At 37.0% G+C, this 20,628-nt stretch overlaps 1 protein-coding gene across 6 annotated transcripts; it reads left to right on the top strand.

Moving 5' to 3' along the window:
• Positions 1-1,161: 1,161 nt before the first annotated feature.
• On the top strand, positions 1,162-18,602 carry LOC101742470 (uncharacterized). 6 transcript variants are annotated; one of them, XR_005244807.2, is made up of 17 exons: positions 1,162-1,355; positions 2,119-2,196; positions 2,388-2,505; positions 2,891-2,967; positions 3,423-3,577; positions 3,921-3,993; positions 4,856-4,976; positions 6,136-6,227; positions 7,375-7,458; positions 9,969-10,106; positions 10,616-10,710; positions 13,807-13,992; positions 15,061-15,127; positions 15,536-15,657; positions 16,412-16,596; positions 16,907-16,990; positions 17,096-17,300. XR_005244807.2 is itself a non-coding variant. In XM_062669853.1 (17 exons), exons 4-17 carry the CDS (start codon positions 2,892-2,894, stop codon positions 18,562-18,564), a joined length of 1,737 nt encoding a protein of 578 aa, XP_062525837.1. In that variant the 5' UTR covers positions 1,162-1,344; positions 2,119-2,196; positions 2,388-2,505; position 2,891; the 3' UTR covers positions 18,565-18,602. The 6 variants fall into 6 exon arrangements, 5 of the variants coding, with proteins under 5 accessions (XP_062525837.1, XP_037867694.1, XP_021208200.2 ...); XM_062669853.1 differs by lacking the exon at positions 16,907-16,990 and adding an exon at positions 18,442-18,602 and having other exon boundaries at positions 1,162-1,344; positions 17,093-17,312; XM_038011766.2 differs by lacking the exon at positions 16,907-16,990 and adding an exon at positions 18,442-18,602 and having other exon boundaries at positions 1,163-1,355; positions 17,093-17,312.
• Positions 18,603-20,628: the final 2,026 nt, after the last annotated feature.

Here is a 20,628-nt window from a genome sequence, read left to right as displayed (position 1 = left end):
TTCGATAATTTCGTACTCTTTGGTTGCATGTTACCTGACTGTGTTAGCCAAATTGAGCTATTGTTGCCCTACACGAAGGTTTATACTTATACCATAAATAAAAATTAAGGTAAAATAAATTTTGAAATATTTTATCTAGTAAGCCCGTCGATTAAGAATGCGTAAGCTACATAAACTAAGGTAAATATTATGATCTCTTTGGTATTTTTTTCAGTTTTAGCTTAGTTTGACTGGGCTCAATCACACATTTTGTCATTTATAACATTAGGGGTGTCTGGCAAGGGGTTGCCACGATGTTAAGTGTCTGGCAATCAATAACGTGATTTTTAATAATTATCTGAAGATAATACCAAAAAATCACACTTTATTATTTGATGAATTTAGATCGGTATTTTACGCACCTTTAGTACCGTTTACCTGCCAAAGCCACGGTAACCCAAACTTCATAATAGTCCATCGTTCTTACCTGTGTTGGGAGCATGCGCTGACAAACTTTCAGCTTTTATAAAATAACGAAGGTCTGGGGTTCACGGGCTCTTAGGCTATTAGGTACAATAACTACTATAATATAACAAAAATATTAGTGGTAGGACCTCTTGTGAGTCCGCACATGTAGATAGCACCCAGCCTTTTTCAGCCGTGAAGCAGTAATGCGTTTCGGTTTGAAGGGTGGAGCAGCCTTTGTAATTATAGGTATACTAAGATCTTAGAACTCACATCCCAAGGTGGGTGGCGGCATTTACGTTATAGATATTTATGGGCTCCGGTAACCACTTACACCAGTTACACCAGGTGGGCTGTGAGCTCGTCCACCCATCTAGAAATAAACAAAAAACTGATATTTTACCGCCTCGTTGGATAAGTACTTTGACTACAACCCTACGAGGGTTAGCCTTTATGAAAAATGCTTGACTATCGAGGCTTGGGTAAGTTTGTCTTGTATATTTTTCCGGCAGCTATTATAACATAGGAGTAGAATAAAACATTTAACGGTTTTTTGTACAATGTATTTGTTATAATTTTGGGGAGACCAAAACAAAACGCCAGTACCTACGATTTACGTTAATTTTAGAAATTGTAAAATGGTTTTTAAAATTAATTCTTTTTGGTCATTTGGCCAGTACGTAAATAACCTGTATGATTTAAGTATTGCTTGATGGTTTTTTGTTCAAATGATTGGTATTATTTTGACAACTTTGACGCAATGATTTTTTAGTGATTTTATTAGTGTACCACCATTTTTATATTTAATAATTAAAAGTTTTGTTTATTCAAACATTAGCACCTCGCCGTTGAGTTGTGTGTGCTATGTAAATTTCAAGTTATAATGGGCGACTGCTTAAAGTTAGTGAAAGGTTTGTGAGAGAAGTTTAAATATTCTCAAATAAAATGCAGACTATCTAGAAACATTCGTATCGTTGTCAAAATATCGTTTCCATTACTGTCCTGCATTTTAAAGGAGTAACGCCTCAATAAATAAAATGTTCAATGTGGCAAAATGGCGGCTTTTAATAATAATACATATCTCGCATTACTCATTTAGTTTAATTAGTGATGCAGTTCCAAATAACAGCAAATTTATTTATAAGACTATGTTTCTAATGACTCGAAGGGCATCTAAATAGCTATATGGTCTCTATAAGGAGTTTTAGTCTAGCCAGTGGAACAATCTTCATGAATTTTCGCGTCATAAAATCAAGTCTTTAACGAGACGATAACTTATTTTCAATTTATCACGTAACTAATTTATTGTTGCGTTCATTCTAATTAATTCATATACTCCGAGCTCCAGTTCAAATTTTAAAATTGAATATTCCTTAAAACGTACTAAATGAACGAAATAGCGTTTATATTTACCGGTTTATATTTATCGCCGTAGATAACCGATAATTTCATGACGCTACTAATGTTAATCGTTTACCAAAATTCATAATCGTTATAGCTTTAAAATAGTTACTCCAACTTGAGGCACTCGTTTGAAGTCAGATTTCTAATAAATGTACGACTATTTATAGGTGCGGAAATCATTTTTTCCCTGTGATCGTAATTCTTGTTTCATATTTTCCTCAGTTTGTATGAAAAATATGTTATAATATAAAAATTAAATTGCATTTGCAGATAAGCGACACAGAAGTTCTAGTAGTCTTGCTGGAGCTTTAGATTGTACTCGTTCAGAAAAGAAGTTGGACATAAGAGGTGCCTTTTTAATAATAATGCTTCCACAGCCCTTTCCATAATTATTTTTTAACAACAGTATCTATGGCTAGCTGAAGAAGCCGAGATTCGAAAATTAGATATAATATTTATTTGGAACTTAATTTAAGTATATATAGCATATCGATTTCTTTAATTTAGAAATAATAAATTTACTGATATTACCATTACAGCTTCGATACCGGAAGTAGATGATCAATTTGCGCTGGCGGAAGCACGTTGTGATGATTTGCAGGACAAAATCGATTTAGTAAGAGTGTTAAGGAAGAAAAAGAAATTAAAAAAAAGAAGGTTAATTGGTTTTGTGATATTGAATTTTTATTTCAAGTGATGGTATACCCATAGACACAGCCCACTGAGTTTCTCGCCGGATCTTCTCAGTGGGTCGCGATTCCGATCCGGTGGTTGATTCTGCGAGGCGCTGCTCTTGCTAGGGCTAGTGTTAGCAAATTCTCTCAGGCTATGCGGGTGAGCTCACCTACCCGTCTGACCGTAGCTGGAATAGCCTGTTAGGTTACCATTGAATAGGTACGGAAAAAAATGCTTGTGAAATGAATTTCGAAATGCTATTATCTTTGTCTATTAACGAGGTGTGGCAGGTTGAGTTTATAGCTAGCTGTCTGCTCTCGGTAGTATAATAAAATAGTTTTTGAGATGAATTGTATTTCCGTTCTAGTATGACCAAGGTTGGCGAACCGCAACTAGCTCTAGATAACATACCAGTTATCACAGTAAGAACGCAGCCGAAAAAAAGTTAGTTTTCTATAAATTTTCTTCTTCTACATAAATTTACTGTGTGTTTTATTATTTAGATTTTTAGACAAGTAATTTAAGAACAGCAAGCTTGCTATTGTGACACGACACAATGAACGCCAAATCTACCGTTTACTATCGCGGATACCACTCATGACTAGTTATCATCATAATCATGACTAACTTATCACTAACACTCATTTCTACCCAGAACTCTTCTACTTTCTCTGACGCTCGGAACTGAACTTCCTATTACAATATTTCCTAAATCTCACGATATAACCCGGCAATGCCTGATAGTTTATCTGCCTATCGGAGAAATCTCATCTTTATGTATTATTTAATAATAGTTAGATGACGTTTAATAGTTAGATATCATAGTAGAATATAATAACGAGCAGCCCAAAATCTTCCGTATAAAAATTTTGCCTTGCTAACAGTTTTGCTGATTACAGAAGTGTCTCAGCATGCGGCACGTCTGCGTAAAATAGAGATGCCACATAATCCGACAAGAGGATATGTTGATCCTGCTTCCGTTGAACAGCATATGATGCTTGGAGAGATGCGCGGTACTAAGAACTATAAGCCACCGGAAGCACAGCGTTTGAAGGTAGCACAATATAGATAATTAATATAATATGTCACGTATGTAACGTTAGAAACTTAATTTTGTAGTTGACATTAATTTAAATTTTTCGAAACTTAAAAAAAGTAAAAAAGTTGGATGATATAATTAAAAACACTTTTACCGTTTAACTCGTATTTTTGTTGTCATTAAATTGTTTTCGTCTTATCGTTTCCAATGCTTTACAGTTTTCTTTGGTCACGGATACGTGGACGTTTGAATATTATTAATATTGTTGGACGATGTGGAGTATTATTCTTAACGATTTAATCTGTGTTGGACACGTTATTCTCGAGACAATTAGACTTAGTTGATTGTTCTGTTTTAGGAGAAACCAGGCTCGGCGGGCTACAATAATTATGGCAAAAATCAACCTAGAAAAAATTATCCAGACGGGGACAGTTAGTAGTACAAAGTGCTTTTTTTAGTTTTATAGTGTGAATAAGGTGTTGAGTGTTGAGCCTGTAATATGGTAATTAAATGCAAAAAGTCAAATCGCGCGTGTGATACCACTTCGCTTTAGATGTATTGCTCAGATAGTAATAACAATAATAACAATTGGGCACAATTCACATAGTCATGTGGCCTCAAACTAGGATTCCCTGTAGGCACTATAAATAGAAACCAGAAACAGATATACATACTTGTGTACGTTTAAATATATACGTACTGTTGGGACTTCCTTTTCCTTATTCCTTCCTTAATCCCCTATCCACGCCATCTGTTGACACTACAAGAAAAACTACGCGTGTATGAAAATGGCGCGAAGTGTGTAAAAAAAACTAAACATGGTGCCGGTGCAAAAACAATAAAATTGTGATTTGTTGATCAATCAGCACATATAACTCTCGCCAGTGAGAAAATAGAATAGTGCATCAACGAGCTACAGAGTGAGTCCTAAAGCTTATCCTTTTCCCAGTCCCAAACATATCTAAATTCAAAACACGTACAATGATATTAAACACTCGGGCAAAGAGTAAACAAAATTGTTCATCATATGAATATTTGCCCGATGCGGTAATAAATAGAGTGAAACAGAGACTGTTTAAGGCAATCATAAACATGACAATTTATATAATTATTTTTTACAGTGGGAGCACACTAGTAAGTATGGCAACACCATTGTAGTTACACAAAAGAAATCTAGTCGTACGTGTGCACGTATTGTACATAAAGAGAAATAAAAATCCTTCGCTCTAAGTCAAGTTTTTATTGAAACTAGCACAAATGTAAGAAATTAGTTGATTCTTCTCAATTCGACAGGTATGTATGGAGCTGGTACGCAGTTCAGTAGCGAGGGTCCCATGGAGGTGGCTTGTGGTGATGACGATACTGTACCTCGTTACTCTGACGTCGACCTCTTTGATCAGCGGCCACAACATTAGTATGCATTTCAACTAATAAACGTCCCTTTTTTAACTACACCAGTGTGCTTAGTGCGAGTTGTTTAACTTATCGAACGCGTAGCTCAGTATGGAGTTGGAACAGCGCCCCTAGCGGAATAATACTTACAAACACACGCACTAACGTAGACGAAAGAAAACTGGTCGAAAAACTTAAAATTTAACAACTTTTATATAATATATATTTAAATATATTCCTTAAATTATGTGAAAGCGTTTCTCGTATGAAAATAATATTATAAAAGATAATATCTATTCGAATCTAAGTATTCCGAATTATCTCTTTCTAGGAGTAAGTACAACAGAAATTAGTTTATTGTAGTTTGATGAATGCACTCTGCTTTGATCGTAGCTCGATAGATGGCAGTGTAATAATAATATTCTTGATAGCGCCTCCTCTGGAACGTACACGATGGCGCTGCCAGTTTCAAATCCGAACCCTATCTCCCACAGACACAGTCCACTGAGTTTTTCGCCGGATCTTCTCAGTGGGTCGCGTTTCCGATCCGGTTGTAGATTCTGCCAAGCACTGCTAGGACCACTCTGGTTTGAGCCCCGTGAGCTCACCTACACATTAGGGTGAAGCTGATATAGCCTCTCAAGGCTATCAGCATAGGTAGGCTTAAAAAAACCCTATCAATGACTATTATTGTCATTTTTAACGATAGAAATTATTTCACAAGCGGAAATATTTCATGCTCATCATTGTTGCGTACCTCGGTGTACCGAAGACATGCAAAAAATAAACATAAATCGGCTCTCGTAAAATTTTATTATTTTCCAATGAAGTTAAGTTTGAGTGAGATGATTAGTAACATGCAGCATAAAGCACCTCTAGTATTAATTTGTAGATTTGAATTTAATTTTTTTCTCTCGAAAGTTCTGAAACCACCATTTCGTGTTTTTTCAAGCAATGCTTAAAACTAGATACCTACATTTGCAATTTAGAAGAATCCCGCATGGGAAAAAGATATCCCGAATTTTATTGATTCATTCTTTCGGCGTATTCAATTGAGCGCGTTGTCCTTTTTCTATTATCCACAAAACATATAACCACAACGAAGACCCCGATAAAACATGTTATAGTTTTTCAGTTAAATGTCAAAAATATATCTAAACGCTTCCACGTGCTTTCTATAGTTCTTTAAAAGTCAAGAACCCCAAAGAAGTGCGTCAAGTTCCAGTGCTCAATCGGCGAAGACACGTACCTAAAGATAATCCTATTAAAGATGGTAAGCACAGAAATAACAATTAACGAATACCTAACAATTAAATTTTTTCAACCTATTTTGCCGTCAGATGTTTGATAATTTACCTACAGCAATTACGATGGCTTCGATGAACCAACATCAAACGAACAGTAGCAAAAGAATACGTTCTTCTCCGTTCATCCACAATGAGTTGCCGTAGATACTTTTATCTCACGTACCATTCGGATCCCGATCACGCTATGCTACGATGTCTCCCAAACGCTTCGATATTTCGTCGATCTACTTCTATTGAGGCTTGAGTAGAATCCTCAGTTGTAGGCAGCGGCTTAGCCGAGATCCTAAGATCACTGATGTTCATGAGCGTCAGTGATTAGTCATAATGAAGTACACCATTTACTAGTCTGCTTAAAGCGGCGATAATAAATACATATACCCCGCATATAGTGTAGGGTAAACTGCCGAGCATGTATTTTGACAGTGCTTACGATAAAAATTACCGGGAAAGTTAAGTATCTAAAATTAAGGTGTGTACACTACAAATCGTGGCATTGATATTCTATTTCACGATGAAAGTTAGATCTTCGTCACTATCACAACGCTGTCCGTGTCAATAACTGATTTATGCCTAAATTAAATACCATTAAAAATTATTTCAACGGTTTTTTAAATTTGTTTTCAATTTCTTTGCTAACGCTCTTTCAGTTTACACAGACAAACGCGCCTGTCACATCATGTACACATCACTACTACAACCAAGGCTAAACCTTCATCGTGAAATAGAAAATTTGTATCATTTATTGCTTTAAACGGGCTGTCTGACATCCGTCTGTTGGCTGTCCGAATACCGTCATCGACCTTGAGACATGAGATCAAATTGTCAATTGTTTTCAGAAATAGATATTGCGATATTCAATCGTGCTAACTTACAGTTCGCCTTACGACCAGTAGGCAACGATGTTGTTCCTCTATAATAGAGGAAGTTATTCGTGAGCACGTCTTCAGTAGGTGCATATTAACTCGTGAATGCCTACTTGCGGAATTCAAGCTCTTACCTAGACAGCTTGACACTGATTCTTAACCATAAGGCCACAGGGCCTAAAGCATGCTCTTCATTTCACTGCTGGTTGAAATCGTGACAGCTTTTGAACTGATAGCATAATTATTACAGAAACAAAACGTCACGAGAGTGGTGGCGACACACTAAAACAATACCGCGGTTCGCCTTCAGCCAACCAACGCCACACCAACACAGGTAACCGCGCGCTGGCTGCTAATAAGTAGGCAATGACATGTATACAAAATTGTGACTTAGGCCCCGGGAATAAAGGTGGGTGGCAAGATTAATGTGTAATATATACGGGCTTGCTCAAGCACTCTCAGACTGAGCCCCGTAAGCTGTCCTACACATTCAGTGAAGCTAGTGTACCCAACGAGGTTACAAGGAGCAGAAGATGGCCAAAAAAAATAAAAGGCTGTCTGCGTGCTGATAACCACATTGGCAACCACATCACGTGACTATGTCGGAATCTTTCCCGCAACTATTTATCACGAGTTGCAAGTGTAAAGAGATGTTAGGTGAAGGAATGCATCGTGGCTGAAAAATCTGCAAGTCATTTTACAAAAATACCTTCTCCTTGATTCGAGGTATCTTATCATTGATTTTTACGAAAATCAATCGATGAGTCGGTAAAAAGGACGAAGTAAATGCCATTACTGAACTAGAAACATGAAGTCGAAGTCTCAATTATATTGTATAACTGCTGTGCCCACTCTTCAAACTAGAACCCTTGAAAACTTCCTGACAGGCATAGAAAGTGCAGCCTATACCTAGTCAGGTCATAAATTCTGTCACATGTTTAATGTAAAATAATTGAAACAAGTTTATTCATTATGTAACCATTCATATACCAAAATGAACTTAACAAAACATAGATTCTTATGACACTAAAGTTTATTCAAAATGACCTCCGTGATTTTGAATACAGGCCTTCAATCTGCGCGGCCAGTCGTCTATCGCAGCACGAACGAGGTCCATGTCAATATCGGCATCAAGGATGTCTTGAGTGACTCCAAATTGGGATAAGGCTTTGAGCACGCCTTCTCCTCCAAGTGTTGCCATATCTTGTAATCTAACGGATTCAAATCTGGACTGGAGGAAGGCCAGTCTTCGTGCCGGATGAAGTCGATTTCACGCGCCGCCAGCCAGTCTTGTGTACTCTTCGCTCTATGAGCTGGCGCCGAATCTTGTTGGAATACCCAGTGCCTGTTATTGAACATGGTATGAGAAACAGGTTCCACAAGGTTCGTCAGGACTGTATTTTGATACACAACTGCATTCGTTTTTACACCTTTCTCACAAAAATGTACCTCTGTTAAGCCCCAATAAGAAACTCCCAACCATACCATGAGCGAGGATGGAAAATGACCTCATTGGACACGCGGAATACGGTTGCTCGCTTCTTCACTACTGTGTGCGTACACCTTATCATTTTGTTTGTTGTAGCTCTCTTCTACGGTAAAAAATTTTTCATCCGAAAAAAGAATTTCCCGATATTTTTTTCCCGCGTACCGCTTCAACAAAGCGCGGCATCTCTTCAGTCTCAGGTCCATTAGACGAGCATTCAAACGATGTCCTGTTTTTCTTCGATATGCCCGAAGCCCTAAGTCTTCATTTAACACCCTTGTCACCGTGGTTCTGCTTAACCCCATCTGAAGGGCCAACAGTTTCTGCTTACGTTTGGGATTTCTTTGAATTCGCGCCTTCACAGCTTTTATCACTGCTGGAGTCCTAACAGACCGAGGGCGACCACTTCTTGACCTGTCATCTACACTAGAGTCTTCATTGTATCGTTTGATGGTACGATAAACGAATCTTTTGGTTATATTCAAAATTTTCAGTATGTTAAAAATTTGAATTGGCGCGTAACCGCAACGATGCAACGCAATAACTGCAACACGGTCTTCTTTAAGCGTCCACTCCATATTTAAAAATGAGTAAAATTCTAAAAGTATACATTTTTATTTTCATGAACAATTCGAAATTCGAATTCAATAAACTTTTTTGTGGCCAGCATTCTAAAAGAAAAGTTTTTACTGTGTGACAATACTTATGACCTGACTAGGTACATGCGATATAAAAAAACGCCATAACAGTCATAAGGTTTATATATCCGAACCTCGTTAGAAGATTGAGCTTGAAGGGTGATTTAGACGGCCGTCTGGTGTAGTGGTAAGTGACATGGTCACTATACAAGGGGGTCGGGGGTTCGAATCCCGCCAAGGGAAGATATTTGTATGATAAATATAAATGTCTTTTCCAGGGTTATGGATGTATATTAAATATATGTATGAGTATAATAAAAATCTTACACTTATTTCCGTTATCTGGTACCTGTAACACAAGTTATTTGAGTCGACTATTATCAAAGCCGGCAATCTGACTTTTGGACAATGATTGGTAAATCAGAAAAACGAATTATTGACTTTGTATTCCATTGGCAGTCACAAAACTCTTCGGAACGACATCTTAGATAAATAACAGGTTAACTATTAACCTTTATTTAATGCAGGTTTTGAACCGTATTCTTTGAAGTAGACGATTATATTCAAATAAATCTGTATTGACATATCAATAAAAAATTTTTGTCCAAATGTACAGATTGCCGCCTTTGATAATAGACGACTCATTTACGAACTTATCACGGAATCAGTTAACGTGGCGTGATTATTAAAAAAAAAAGTGTTTTTTTTTAATGAATGCAGGTCAAAGCTATCACGAGGAAAGGCCGGTGTTGGAACTATTTAACAAAGAACGGTCTAGTCCCCCGCTCGACGCCCAGCGACAAGCGCAGACGTCATCATATTATAATCAAGACAGATGGAACAAGAAGAAAACCTTCGGTACCAGACACCTCTATTATGTGCTATCAGAATAAATAGTATCGACAAAGCACATTTCCGTTTTAACGTTCATTTTTGTCGAAACCCGAAATTAATTCAAAGGTTTACCTACAAAATAAATTAAAAAATACCATATATTAGCGCATAGCATTTTGGGAATTACGTGGGACGAGACTGCCCAAGACCGATGCAAATGGAAGAATTTAATTCGAGCCCTATACCATAGCAGTGTTGGACGGTTAAAATTTGAGGGGATTGGGTTCTGTAGGTTGATGAGGGGCTATTTAAAAACACACTGCTTCATTATAATTATATTGGAGATAGTTTGAACACTGTTACACCATTATAAAATTATTATCTTTATATATTTTATAAAACTCTTACATGTTTCTTTGACTGTAGGGTAATAGGAAAGAAAGAAGGAGATATATTAACGCAAAGTTACTAGACTAAGCAAAGAAAAAGGATAATGTCGGAATAATTTATAATAGGTAAGTTTATTGTTGTAGGTTGTGACAAGAAAAGGGTTGATGCTCCCGTGCGGCGTCCACTTAACGAGACCGGTCCCGTTGAATCTAAAAAGTCCCACGTCGAATCTAAGAAGGTTGGCAGTTTTCGTTTAATCTTATTTTTAAAGAATATTATTTTCACCATAAAGTTTAGAATACGTTTTTGGAACGAAGTTCGGGTTAAAGATATTTTTTATTCTCAAAAGAATTACATAAATTCACTTAAATGAGAACAATAAAATAGTTATAATTAATTTAGATCGTGCAGTACATGACAATAATTTATGGTAACAACATGCGGTGCTATGACAATATATTTAACAAAAACTATAAAGATTATTATTTTCTTCAAATGTATAAAGAGGGTAGATTACCACAGAAGCAAGGTAAGTACAACGATCGCCTCGACCAGCCGCCGGCCGCTCGGTGGCGGGTAGATATTGACGCCACAAGGAGCTAGTTCGCATGGATGTGGCATTGGTAAAATATTTGCAGGTTGTTAGTTTCGTTGTTTTTTCATTTCATGGTTTAATTATTATTTGTTTATTATTTGTTTTGATACATTGTATGATTTTATGTGTATTGCATGATTGAGTTTTGTGTAAGTATGTAGAATTAAGATTAACAAATAATATTATGTAGTATGTTTACAATAGTTTTCTTAGGTTTATTGTAAGGTATTTTTTAACTTGTGAGAACAATGTGTACACCCTTATCGATAGACTTCAGGACGCACTTGAGCTCATCAAACTTTCCCGGCTTAACAATGCTGCGTACATTGGCGTAGAGAAAGTTGAGAGATGGGTAGAACGTTTCAATTTGTGAGTAGTCGTTTGTAATCTGGTATGATATGTTCTCAATTTGTAAGATTCCTATTCTGGTGCTAGATTGTTTGTTGCCGGCGCAGAGTTTTTTGGTAAGGATTCTACTATTGCTGGTTCTCCTTTTACATATTTAATAGAAATATTAGTTTCGCCATTCGAAATTCGATTTTCAAGTTCTTGTTTCAGGATTTGTAAGGTTTCTCTCTGATATGGAGTTTGATCACTGTATATCTTGACGTTAGCAGCTGCCATGTTATTTCGGTTTCTAAGTATAACTTTAACAGTGTCCTCTGATTTAAAAATAGCTTTAATGGGGCGGATTTTGTCATGTTGATATTTTCCTAGACGGTGTATGTTTTCAGGTTCAGGACACTTACTTGAGGCCATTTTAATAAGTTTTATTATTTCTTTTCTGTCATATTCCAATCTTTCCATAGCATTTTCAGAGGTGGCTTCTATGATACCGCATACGATTATATTTTTTGCTCGCTGACTACGTTCTTGACATTCGGCAATCATCTTGTTATAGTTCACGCGATTCATGGACGCAGATTCTTGTGTATGCAACGATTTAAACTTAAGTCCTTCCACTTCTTTTTCAAGAAGTTCAATTTTATTTCCCAATATACTGGTAGACGTCATCACGTTTGACACATCCACCTTCAATTTTTCCTGTTCGATGATGATGGATTCAATATTGTTACATATTTTATCAACTTGCCCTTTCATAGCACTGACATCTTGGTACAACTTGTTTATATTCTCAGTTTGGGCAACACTACTTGACGCCGTAAAAGACATCATTTCTGCCATCTGTTTCTTCACATCTAAGATTTCTTTCATGACACAATCGTTGCTATTAGATGACCTTCGTTTGTTTCTAAATGTAATTTTTGGAGTATCAAAATCGGGAGTTACCGATGGGTTTGGTTGAGATTCTCCATACGTTTGAGACACGCCGCCTCCATTCGGTGAGCGTAGTACGCTCATTGTAGATCCGTGGCTCAATTAGTGACTTTGTTGTAAGGTGCACGAAGAGGTCAGGCGAATTTGTAGTCACTGCTTAAACTGTTATGGTCGAAATTGTAATAGTAGTGGTTTTAAAATAAGTTAAATAAATTTTATTTTTCTCGCACTGCACTTCACGGTAAATTGTAATCAACAGCATATGTTGCTTGAGTTTAAAATGGTTTGTCAGTGAAATGAATGTTTTTGGAAAGATCGCTAACACGTCTGTACTGCACGGATGCACGGAGCAAAAAAAAAGTTCCTTATGGGACGATGCGTAGGGGTACCCTAACCAGGAAAAAACGTCCGTAACGTAAGATTTTTATTAGTAATGCACACAGTGTACGACTTAACTTTGTAATAACGTATAAAAAATAACATATTTTTTTATCATTCATTGACCACGATCTCAGAGCGTTCGTTTGCGCAATAGACTAAATCTTATGCAAACAACCGTGAAGGAAGTGTACCACAATAAGTTCGCACGTTATCGAATGACCGTGGGTTGTTGCGAAACCTCCAGTTTTATTTTCTTTAGACCTCAAATAGAACTTAAAATTAATATTTTTATAATAAAGAACTTCGTTCCTATCCGGTGTCCCACGACACCGCACATCTTTTTTTTGGGCCGAGGCCGAATCTCTGCACGAGATCTGCGCGCCGGGCACCCGTGTTATTTTAGGATTGTCGAAGCATCCAACCAACTGGTCTCCTACACTCTCGCCTGAATGTGAGGTCCTCGGGAGGTGTAGAAAGAATTTCACCGGTCAACATTAAGAACGCCAGGCCGATGGCGTTCTTAACCTACAACAGCCATCTCGGTTGCGGCCCGTAAGCCCGAATCAGATCAGAACCAGCCGGGTTGGAAAGCGGTATGCCACCAACCAAACCGCTGTTCATAGATGTCAACTCTTTGTCCTCACAATCAGTTGTATTCAACCAAAACTTGTGTTATAGCTAAAGGGTTATGAAAGCCGAAATTACAGATGAGTGGTCTTACTGGTGGTAGGACCTCTTGTGAGTCCGCGCGGGTAGGTACCACCACCCTGCCTGTTTCTGCCGTGAAGCAGTAATGCGTTTCGGTTTGAAGGGTGGGGCAGCCGTTGTAATTATACTGAGACCTTAGAATTTATATCTCAAGGTGGGTGGCGCGTTTACGTTGTAGACGTGGTATTAATACCAGGTGGGCTGTGAGCTCGTCCACCCATCTAAGCTATAAAAAAAAAAAACTCGCGGCTCAATTCTCATTCTTCTCCTCAATCTCTTCCCACACGAAAGGGGAACGTGGCTTCGACTTGCTATGATCTCTCACTGACACTTTTCTCCTAGCCACTAGTAATTTTTTACCATCGTTACTAGGAGGATAACCGTTACCCGCGCCGCGAGAAGTACCGAAGCCATCGCTACGAGTTGCCCACGGTCGCGTCACAGATGAAGCAAGCCGGCGTGCGATATTACTGTGAAAACACGAAACGCCCTAATATACCGTTCATTGTGAGCAAGAGCACCGCGCCTTCGCATAACATCGGCGTAAACATACAGCAGGTATAGACTGATTTCGTGAAAAAAATATAATAACTACGCTAGCTGTACCCGTTTGCTTCGCTGGGCATTTAAAATTCACATTATTATTTCTCACCCCCACAAAGATTCTCATCATTAACGCCCCCGCAACTGGTGTAGGGAGTCCAACACTCATATTAGAAATATTAGCCTATCCATGGAGCACATGTAATTTCCACATGCATATCAAGTTTCAAGTCAATCGGATGCGTGGTTCAGTAGTTATAAGGAACATCCGTAAAAACCACTGTAGATTTATATATTAGTATAGATTGAACATAAGGATATAGTATGAGGCGCATTGTTTGTTCATTTGTTTATTAAAAAGGCTTAAATTGCTTTGGCCTCCGGGAAAATGCTCTTTCCAATACCCAAGTAATAACACATTCAGAACGTCGGGGAATTTCATCTCGATGTTTTGATTTCGTATGTAACTTTATGTAATGGTATAAAGGTATGCTATACAAAAATAACAGTCAGAGTAACAGATTAATTATTAAAAAAAAGAACACAATATTCCTAACCTAAAAGTACATGTTATTATCCGCAACATGCTTCGTCAGATTAGATTAATAGCTGTATAATTGTTATACTTATATATAATTTCTCCGTATTTTTAACAGGTTTATATGTGTCTAAAATGTTGATCATGTTGATATAAATCATTATAGGTACTACATACCTAGAGCAAGATTGCAACAAGTAATCTAAATTTATTAAAAATGCGTGACGTCACCTATACACATAGACTAGCCACATGTGACATCGTTTGCTATGATTGGTGTTTAGCTTAATGTGAAAAAATATTAGGGTTATTCGATTTTGTTTAGAGATTTAAAATGTGAATTAAAATTATGATAGACCGTTTTTATTGAATTAAAGTCTTTTATAACATTTTTTTTTTATTGTTTTGATTAGATTATATTGGTGTCCTATTGCTTATGATTAGCCTATTTTTTGCATGCAATAGGCTGACTATGATCTACAATATTCTACGCGTGATTTAGGAATACTCATTTAAGTTACAAGTTTTGTGATGTCGTGACTCAGGTTTTGAATGGTCTGAAAGTGCAGCAACCCCTCTCCGGCATACCATCGACAATCGCTCATCACATGGGTAAGTTTCAATTGCCAGTCTTGGATTTTGTCTGACACAAAACTGTTTTTTTTTTAAATCTCATAAATTCCACTATTATTTTTACTAGTCTAACATAATAGCGTAAAAGTAGCACAGAGAAAATCAAAACAAACAAAAAAGAATGAAGATGAAGATTGATTTGAGAACCTAAAACTGAGACCTTAGAACACATGTCTCAAGGTAGGTTTATTTTGTAGATGTCTTTACTTTGTACATGTCTATAGGCTCCGTTAACTATCTAACATCAGGTGGGCCATGAGCTCGTCCATCAACATAAGCAATAAAAAAAATTAAAAAATATAGTAAAGAAAGTAATTATTGTAATTGAATTTTTACTGATATTAAATTGATTTAACTGAAGATCTAAAACGATTTTCTCTGTTCCAGGGTTGGGTCACGTTTCCACTTACGGTACAAGAAGTGCAACTGCGGTACGTTATGTACTTTATTGCTCAGTTTTAATTTTAACATATTTGTGGTTCACTAGTGATACCCGATTACGATTCGCTGTGAGTATCGATAGTATTAAGAAATAAAATCGATTTATTGAAGCTACTTGTACTATAATAACATCACTCTTGGAGTAGCAATAACGGCTATAATTATTACATAGTTCACTTTAAAATTACACAAAGTTACACATCTTTAGCTAGTTTCTACACAATCGGTTGAATGGTATACTCGTAGAGGACAAACATTTATAGATTAATTTACCAAAACTAGGGGACTTTTAATGAATAAGAAACGCATTTATTTTTTTAATTGAAATATCACACTCATTGCCTATGTTTAAATTGTTTGGTTTGTTTCTTCATCAAGGATTTTTTTTCCTGCCTTTGCCGATAGCCTTAAGAGGCTATTTCAGCTTCTCCTTGACGTGTAGGTGAGCTCACGGGGCCCAAACCGGACTGTTGCTAACACTGGCCCTAGCAAGAGCAGTGCTTCGCAAAATCTACCACCGGATCGGAAACGCGGCCCACTGAGAAGATCCGGTGAGAAACTCAGTGGGCTGTATCTATGGGTTAATTTACTCATCGAGCGCTTCGTGGCAAGCGACGGGTTCGGCGAGGACTGTGACCGGTGCTTATGTTACCTAAAAGCACTGTTAATGGAGCGGGAGGATCCGTAATGAGGTGTTTAGATCTCACCAAGGATCCTTTAGTCCTTTGACATTAGATACGACTATATATAAGCTTATTATAGCGTGCTATAACATTACAACGGTAGGAACGGATAATTGAAATTCGAATTTTTATTTTTCAGCAACCGTCTCTGGACAATCGTGAAATAAACGTGATCAAACTGGGACATCGTATGTTGCGTCTACCCTCTTACAAATACATGTCATACAATAGACTCTTGAATTTATATCGCGAGGGAGACGGTATCGTTCCGAGGTTCTTGAAAGCGATCAACCGACCGCATTACTTCTACACTTCGATGTACAAGTGAGTTTAAATTTTATTATCGATATCGTTTTATTATAGATTGTAATATAGATATGTATATGTATAATACAGGTACCATCCGTAGGTTTCATGTTGTCCTTTTATAAATTTAAGTGTGACTTAGAACTCATGTCGCAACGAGGCGGCGGCATTTACTGTTTGGTGTTTTCGGCGTGCGGTAGTTGCTTGGTAGTATCAGCTGTGGAGCCCTCTTCCTCTAACGAAAAAGAAAGTCACTAGTTCAAAGCTTCAGCTAAATCCACCAGACAAATGCTGTCCGCTATATTATTGTTTTTTTAAACATTTTTAGGTACTAGAGCGTGGAAAATGTCTCATGAATGAAATTAACGATTTCTTCCTACTCTTAACTTTACGAATACCAAGAATATTTATTGTGAGTAAATATTCTTGAAATGAATTCTATAAAATGTACACATGTCGGTAAGACATGTGTACATTTTTGGATATTTCAATGTCTCGAATTAACATTGTTAAGCAGCCTGACCGCCGATCGGGATGATTTTGATGGCGCCACATCTAAGGGGCGTGGAGGAAGTCAGGAAGCAAAACAGAGTCTAGCCGAATATGCTAGCTTATATCGAGAGTATGAGCATATCGAGAAATGCATCAAAGAAGGTCCGTACCAGCCGCACCTTGAGCAACGGAAGGAGGAACTATCTAAAGAGCTGGCTTCTAGAGAAGAACACATTCGAAAGGCAAGTGACGAATGTTTTTACAGACATTAATTGTGTCTATAGCGAAAATGTAATAAGTCTCAGTACATTGGCGATCACAGTCGGAACATTGCCAGCCCACTGAGTTTCTCGCCGGATCTTCTTAGTGGGTCGCGTTTCCGATTCGGTGATAGATTCTGTGAAGCACTCCTCTTGCTAGGGTCAGTGTTAGCAACACTCCGGTTTGAGCCCCGTGAGCTCACCTACACACGTTAGGGCGAAGCTGAAATAGCCTCTCAAGGCTATCAGCATAGGTAGGGGAAAAAAATCGGAACATTGCAATGTTAAAGGTGTTTGCCAATCCGGGATTTGACGTCCTCGGTCTCATATTCACGTTTACCCGGTAAGCATGATAGAAAAAATTCGCATATAATGGGTGGGTCATTTCAACGTGTAGTGTTTACAGATCTACAAATATACAGAGGTTCTTTGTATTTGTAGATCTGTTTTATTTTTAAATTTTTGTAGTACTGATAGCCCTTCTTCTATAACACAGTACATACGTTCCTACAAACACCCGTGTCGTAGGCAGCGGCTTGGCTCTGCCCCTGACATTGCTGAAGTCCATGGGCGACGGTAACCACTCACCATCAGGTGGGCCGTATGCTCGTCTTCCTACAAGCGCAATAAAAAAAAAACCATTGTTATATGAGACTAGAAGTCGGTACAAAAAGGAGAGTAGTTTTTCTGAATGAACCATCTCAACTATACCTGTATATATTTTTTACCTATTATACAAAACAAATCAGTAAATTTCGGTTAGTCCCATATATTGTGTGTTCATTTGCGTATGTAAATAATTTCGAATCTAAATCTGAATAATTTTAAACAAAAATCTCATTATCGTGTTGTAGGAGTATGTACCGTGTTATAAGAGGATTTAGAGATTTTTCTATTCGTGTGAGAGTGGAATCGTGTTATAAGAGGCTGTGTTATAGGCGGGTTCCCTCCGACTTCACTCACGTGAACAAACATTTCCGGCGGGAGTATAACTTTTTGCTTAGATGTCATTCTCTGTGTTCCTGATGAAGTGTAGGCAAAATTTCATGACGATCGGTTAAGCATTTCATTCATATTATGTCACAATCAAAACATTTGACGTCGACTTTAGGTCGTCAAGGAGTTCAAAGCGTCCGGGGACTCTGAGCAGCCGCTCCGGGCGTCCGCGTCCACTACAGAAGACGGGTACAGGCACTCAACATTCAAATTAAACGTCGGAGATCCTCAACTGTAACTCGTTCTGTACTATAATATATTTTGATTTGAAATAAATGTGAATTTTTAATTTATTGGCAGTATTACGTTGGTCTTTTTTTGTTTGAAATTTTTGAAGTAAATTACAAGAAAAAATACTATTGAAACTATTTTTCGTTTGGATTTAAATTTTTAGAGTTACTCGGGGTCATAAACATGTCGATGCTTGAAAGGCAAACGTGACTAAGCGTCAATGCGTGAACTTTACAGTAGACTAATAATGATTTAAAGCTGAAATACCTGAAAAAAATTCTATTTTAACGAATCTAACTGTAGGATTGAAATGATTTTAATAGACCTAGAAATATATATTTTTTGCGCATTGAATATGGTTATTGCGTATCATTTACGTACAAAGCAGTTATTGTAGCTTAGTCACGTTTGTCATTCCAGCGTCGATATGCAGTTTTGTTCGTTGCCTTCGATAATCTGATAACATTAATCTGGAGCTATTAGTGGATCTTACAGAATATGACCACATAAATTTCGACAAACCTCATATAATTACAGTCTCCAGTCAGTCTGGGACAGTCGTGAAGCGGCTGAATCGGCTTCCTTTTTACTGCTTCAAATTCGCATTCCAATCGCCGTAGGCTGATTAGAATTTAAAAAATATCCTCCGCATTCTAAGGGATTTCTTCACATATGACACCTTCATTGATACTAGCAGCAGACTTTTTTCTATCATTTTTATTGTTGTATATTTATTTGTATTCGCTTAATAGGAAACAGTTCTATATGGATTTTCTTTTATTGAATTTCGCTGAGAATTACTCTTTTCTGTATTGATTACTTTTGGAAGCTTCGAACAAACCTACCGAGATCATATCGAGAGGTGAAAGACTATGTGGTTCAAGCGACATTTTTGAAACCTTACAGAGGCTATTTAAAGTTCAAAATTTGAAAAAAATATATAACAAAAAAACCTCTTCATTTATTTAATTGAAGTAAACTAAATTGAAGTTCAATTAAAAACATGGAAATGTTGACGCTAATCTATATATTATATAAAAATGAATTGCTGTTCGTTAGTCTCACCAAAACTCGAGAACGCCTGGACCTATTTGGCTAATTTTGGTCTTGAATTATTCGTGGAAGTCCAGAGAAGGTTTGAAAGGTAAATAAATATGAAAATGCTCGGAATTATATAAAAACAAACAATTTTGTTTTGCCTTAGATGTGTCCCCCGTCGGACTGATTCCTTTTGTTTGTTTTAAGTTTATTTTATACAAAAGTTTAGGTCTTTTATATATCGATTGAGGCACTACGAAGTCTGCCCGGTCAGCTAGTACTGAATAAAACCATGTTTAATTACAAAGATAAATGCCGCGTATTAAGCGAAATGCCGCTTAAACCAAGTAGGTACTTAGCCTTTCATCCATCCATATAATGAATATCAAGCGATAAGTATGTGACGTAAAAGCGAGAGTGTTGCAATTAACTTACTGCTCGTGATTGGTGAATGCGGTAAACATCTACATAGAAAACAACGATTATGGTAAATATCTAAGAACAGGGTTGTGTCGCTGCCATCAGTGACCTAAATACCACAGATTTTCACCGATGCGTTTTGCTACCCTAAATGACCATACTATTACGTAAAGTTGTATGTGTTATGTCTTATGTTGCGACGATATGAGTTTGACGTTTTTTTTAATAACTCATTGATGACGTTTTTGAAATATATGGTTATTTTATTAATGTGTGATTAAAATTACTAAATAAGTTGTAATATGTTTATTTTATGTTTGTCGTTATTATGTAATGTTTCCTCTAAAAAATATTGTCTGTAAAATTGAACGTTTATATATGTTTCTGAGTTATTATCGTGTCAAATATATAATGTGATACTGAAAAATTCTTTTTGTTTTTCTAATTTGACGTCCCAATAACTGATATCGAAACTAAAGTAGTTAGTGCGTTGTTAACTACGGTTTAATATATATTTGAAAAAAGTAATGAGATCTCGTAATGTAAAAGTTTTAATTATTTTATGTGCTTCCAAGATTACTCCTTAAATTGTGTTTGATGTTGATGTAGGTAA

The sequence above is a fragment of the Bombyx mori genome, chromosome 1, assembly GCF_030269925.1.
Source record: "Bombyx mori chromosome 1, ASM3026992v2".
NCBI classification, from domain to species: Eukaryota; Metazoa; Arthropoda; class Insecta; order Lepidoptera; family Bombycidae; genus Bombyx; species Bombyx mori.
This window is presented reverse-complemented; position numbering and strand designations above follow the sequence as displayed.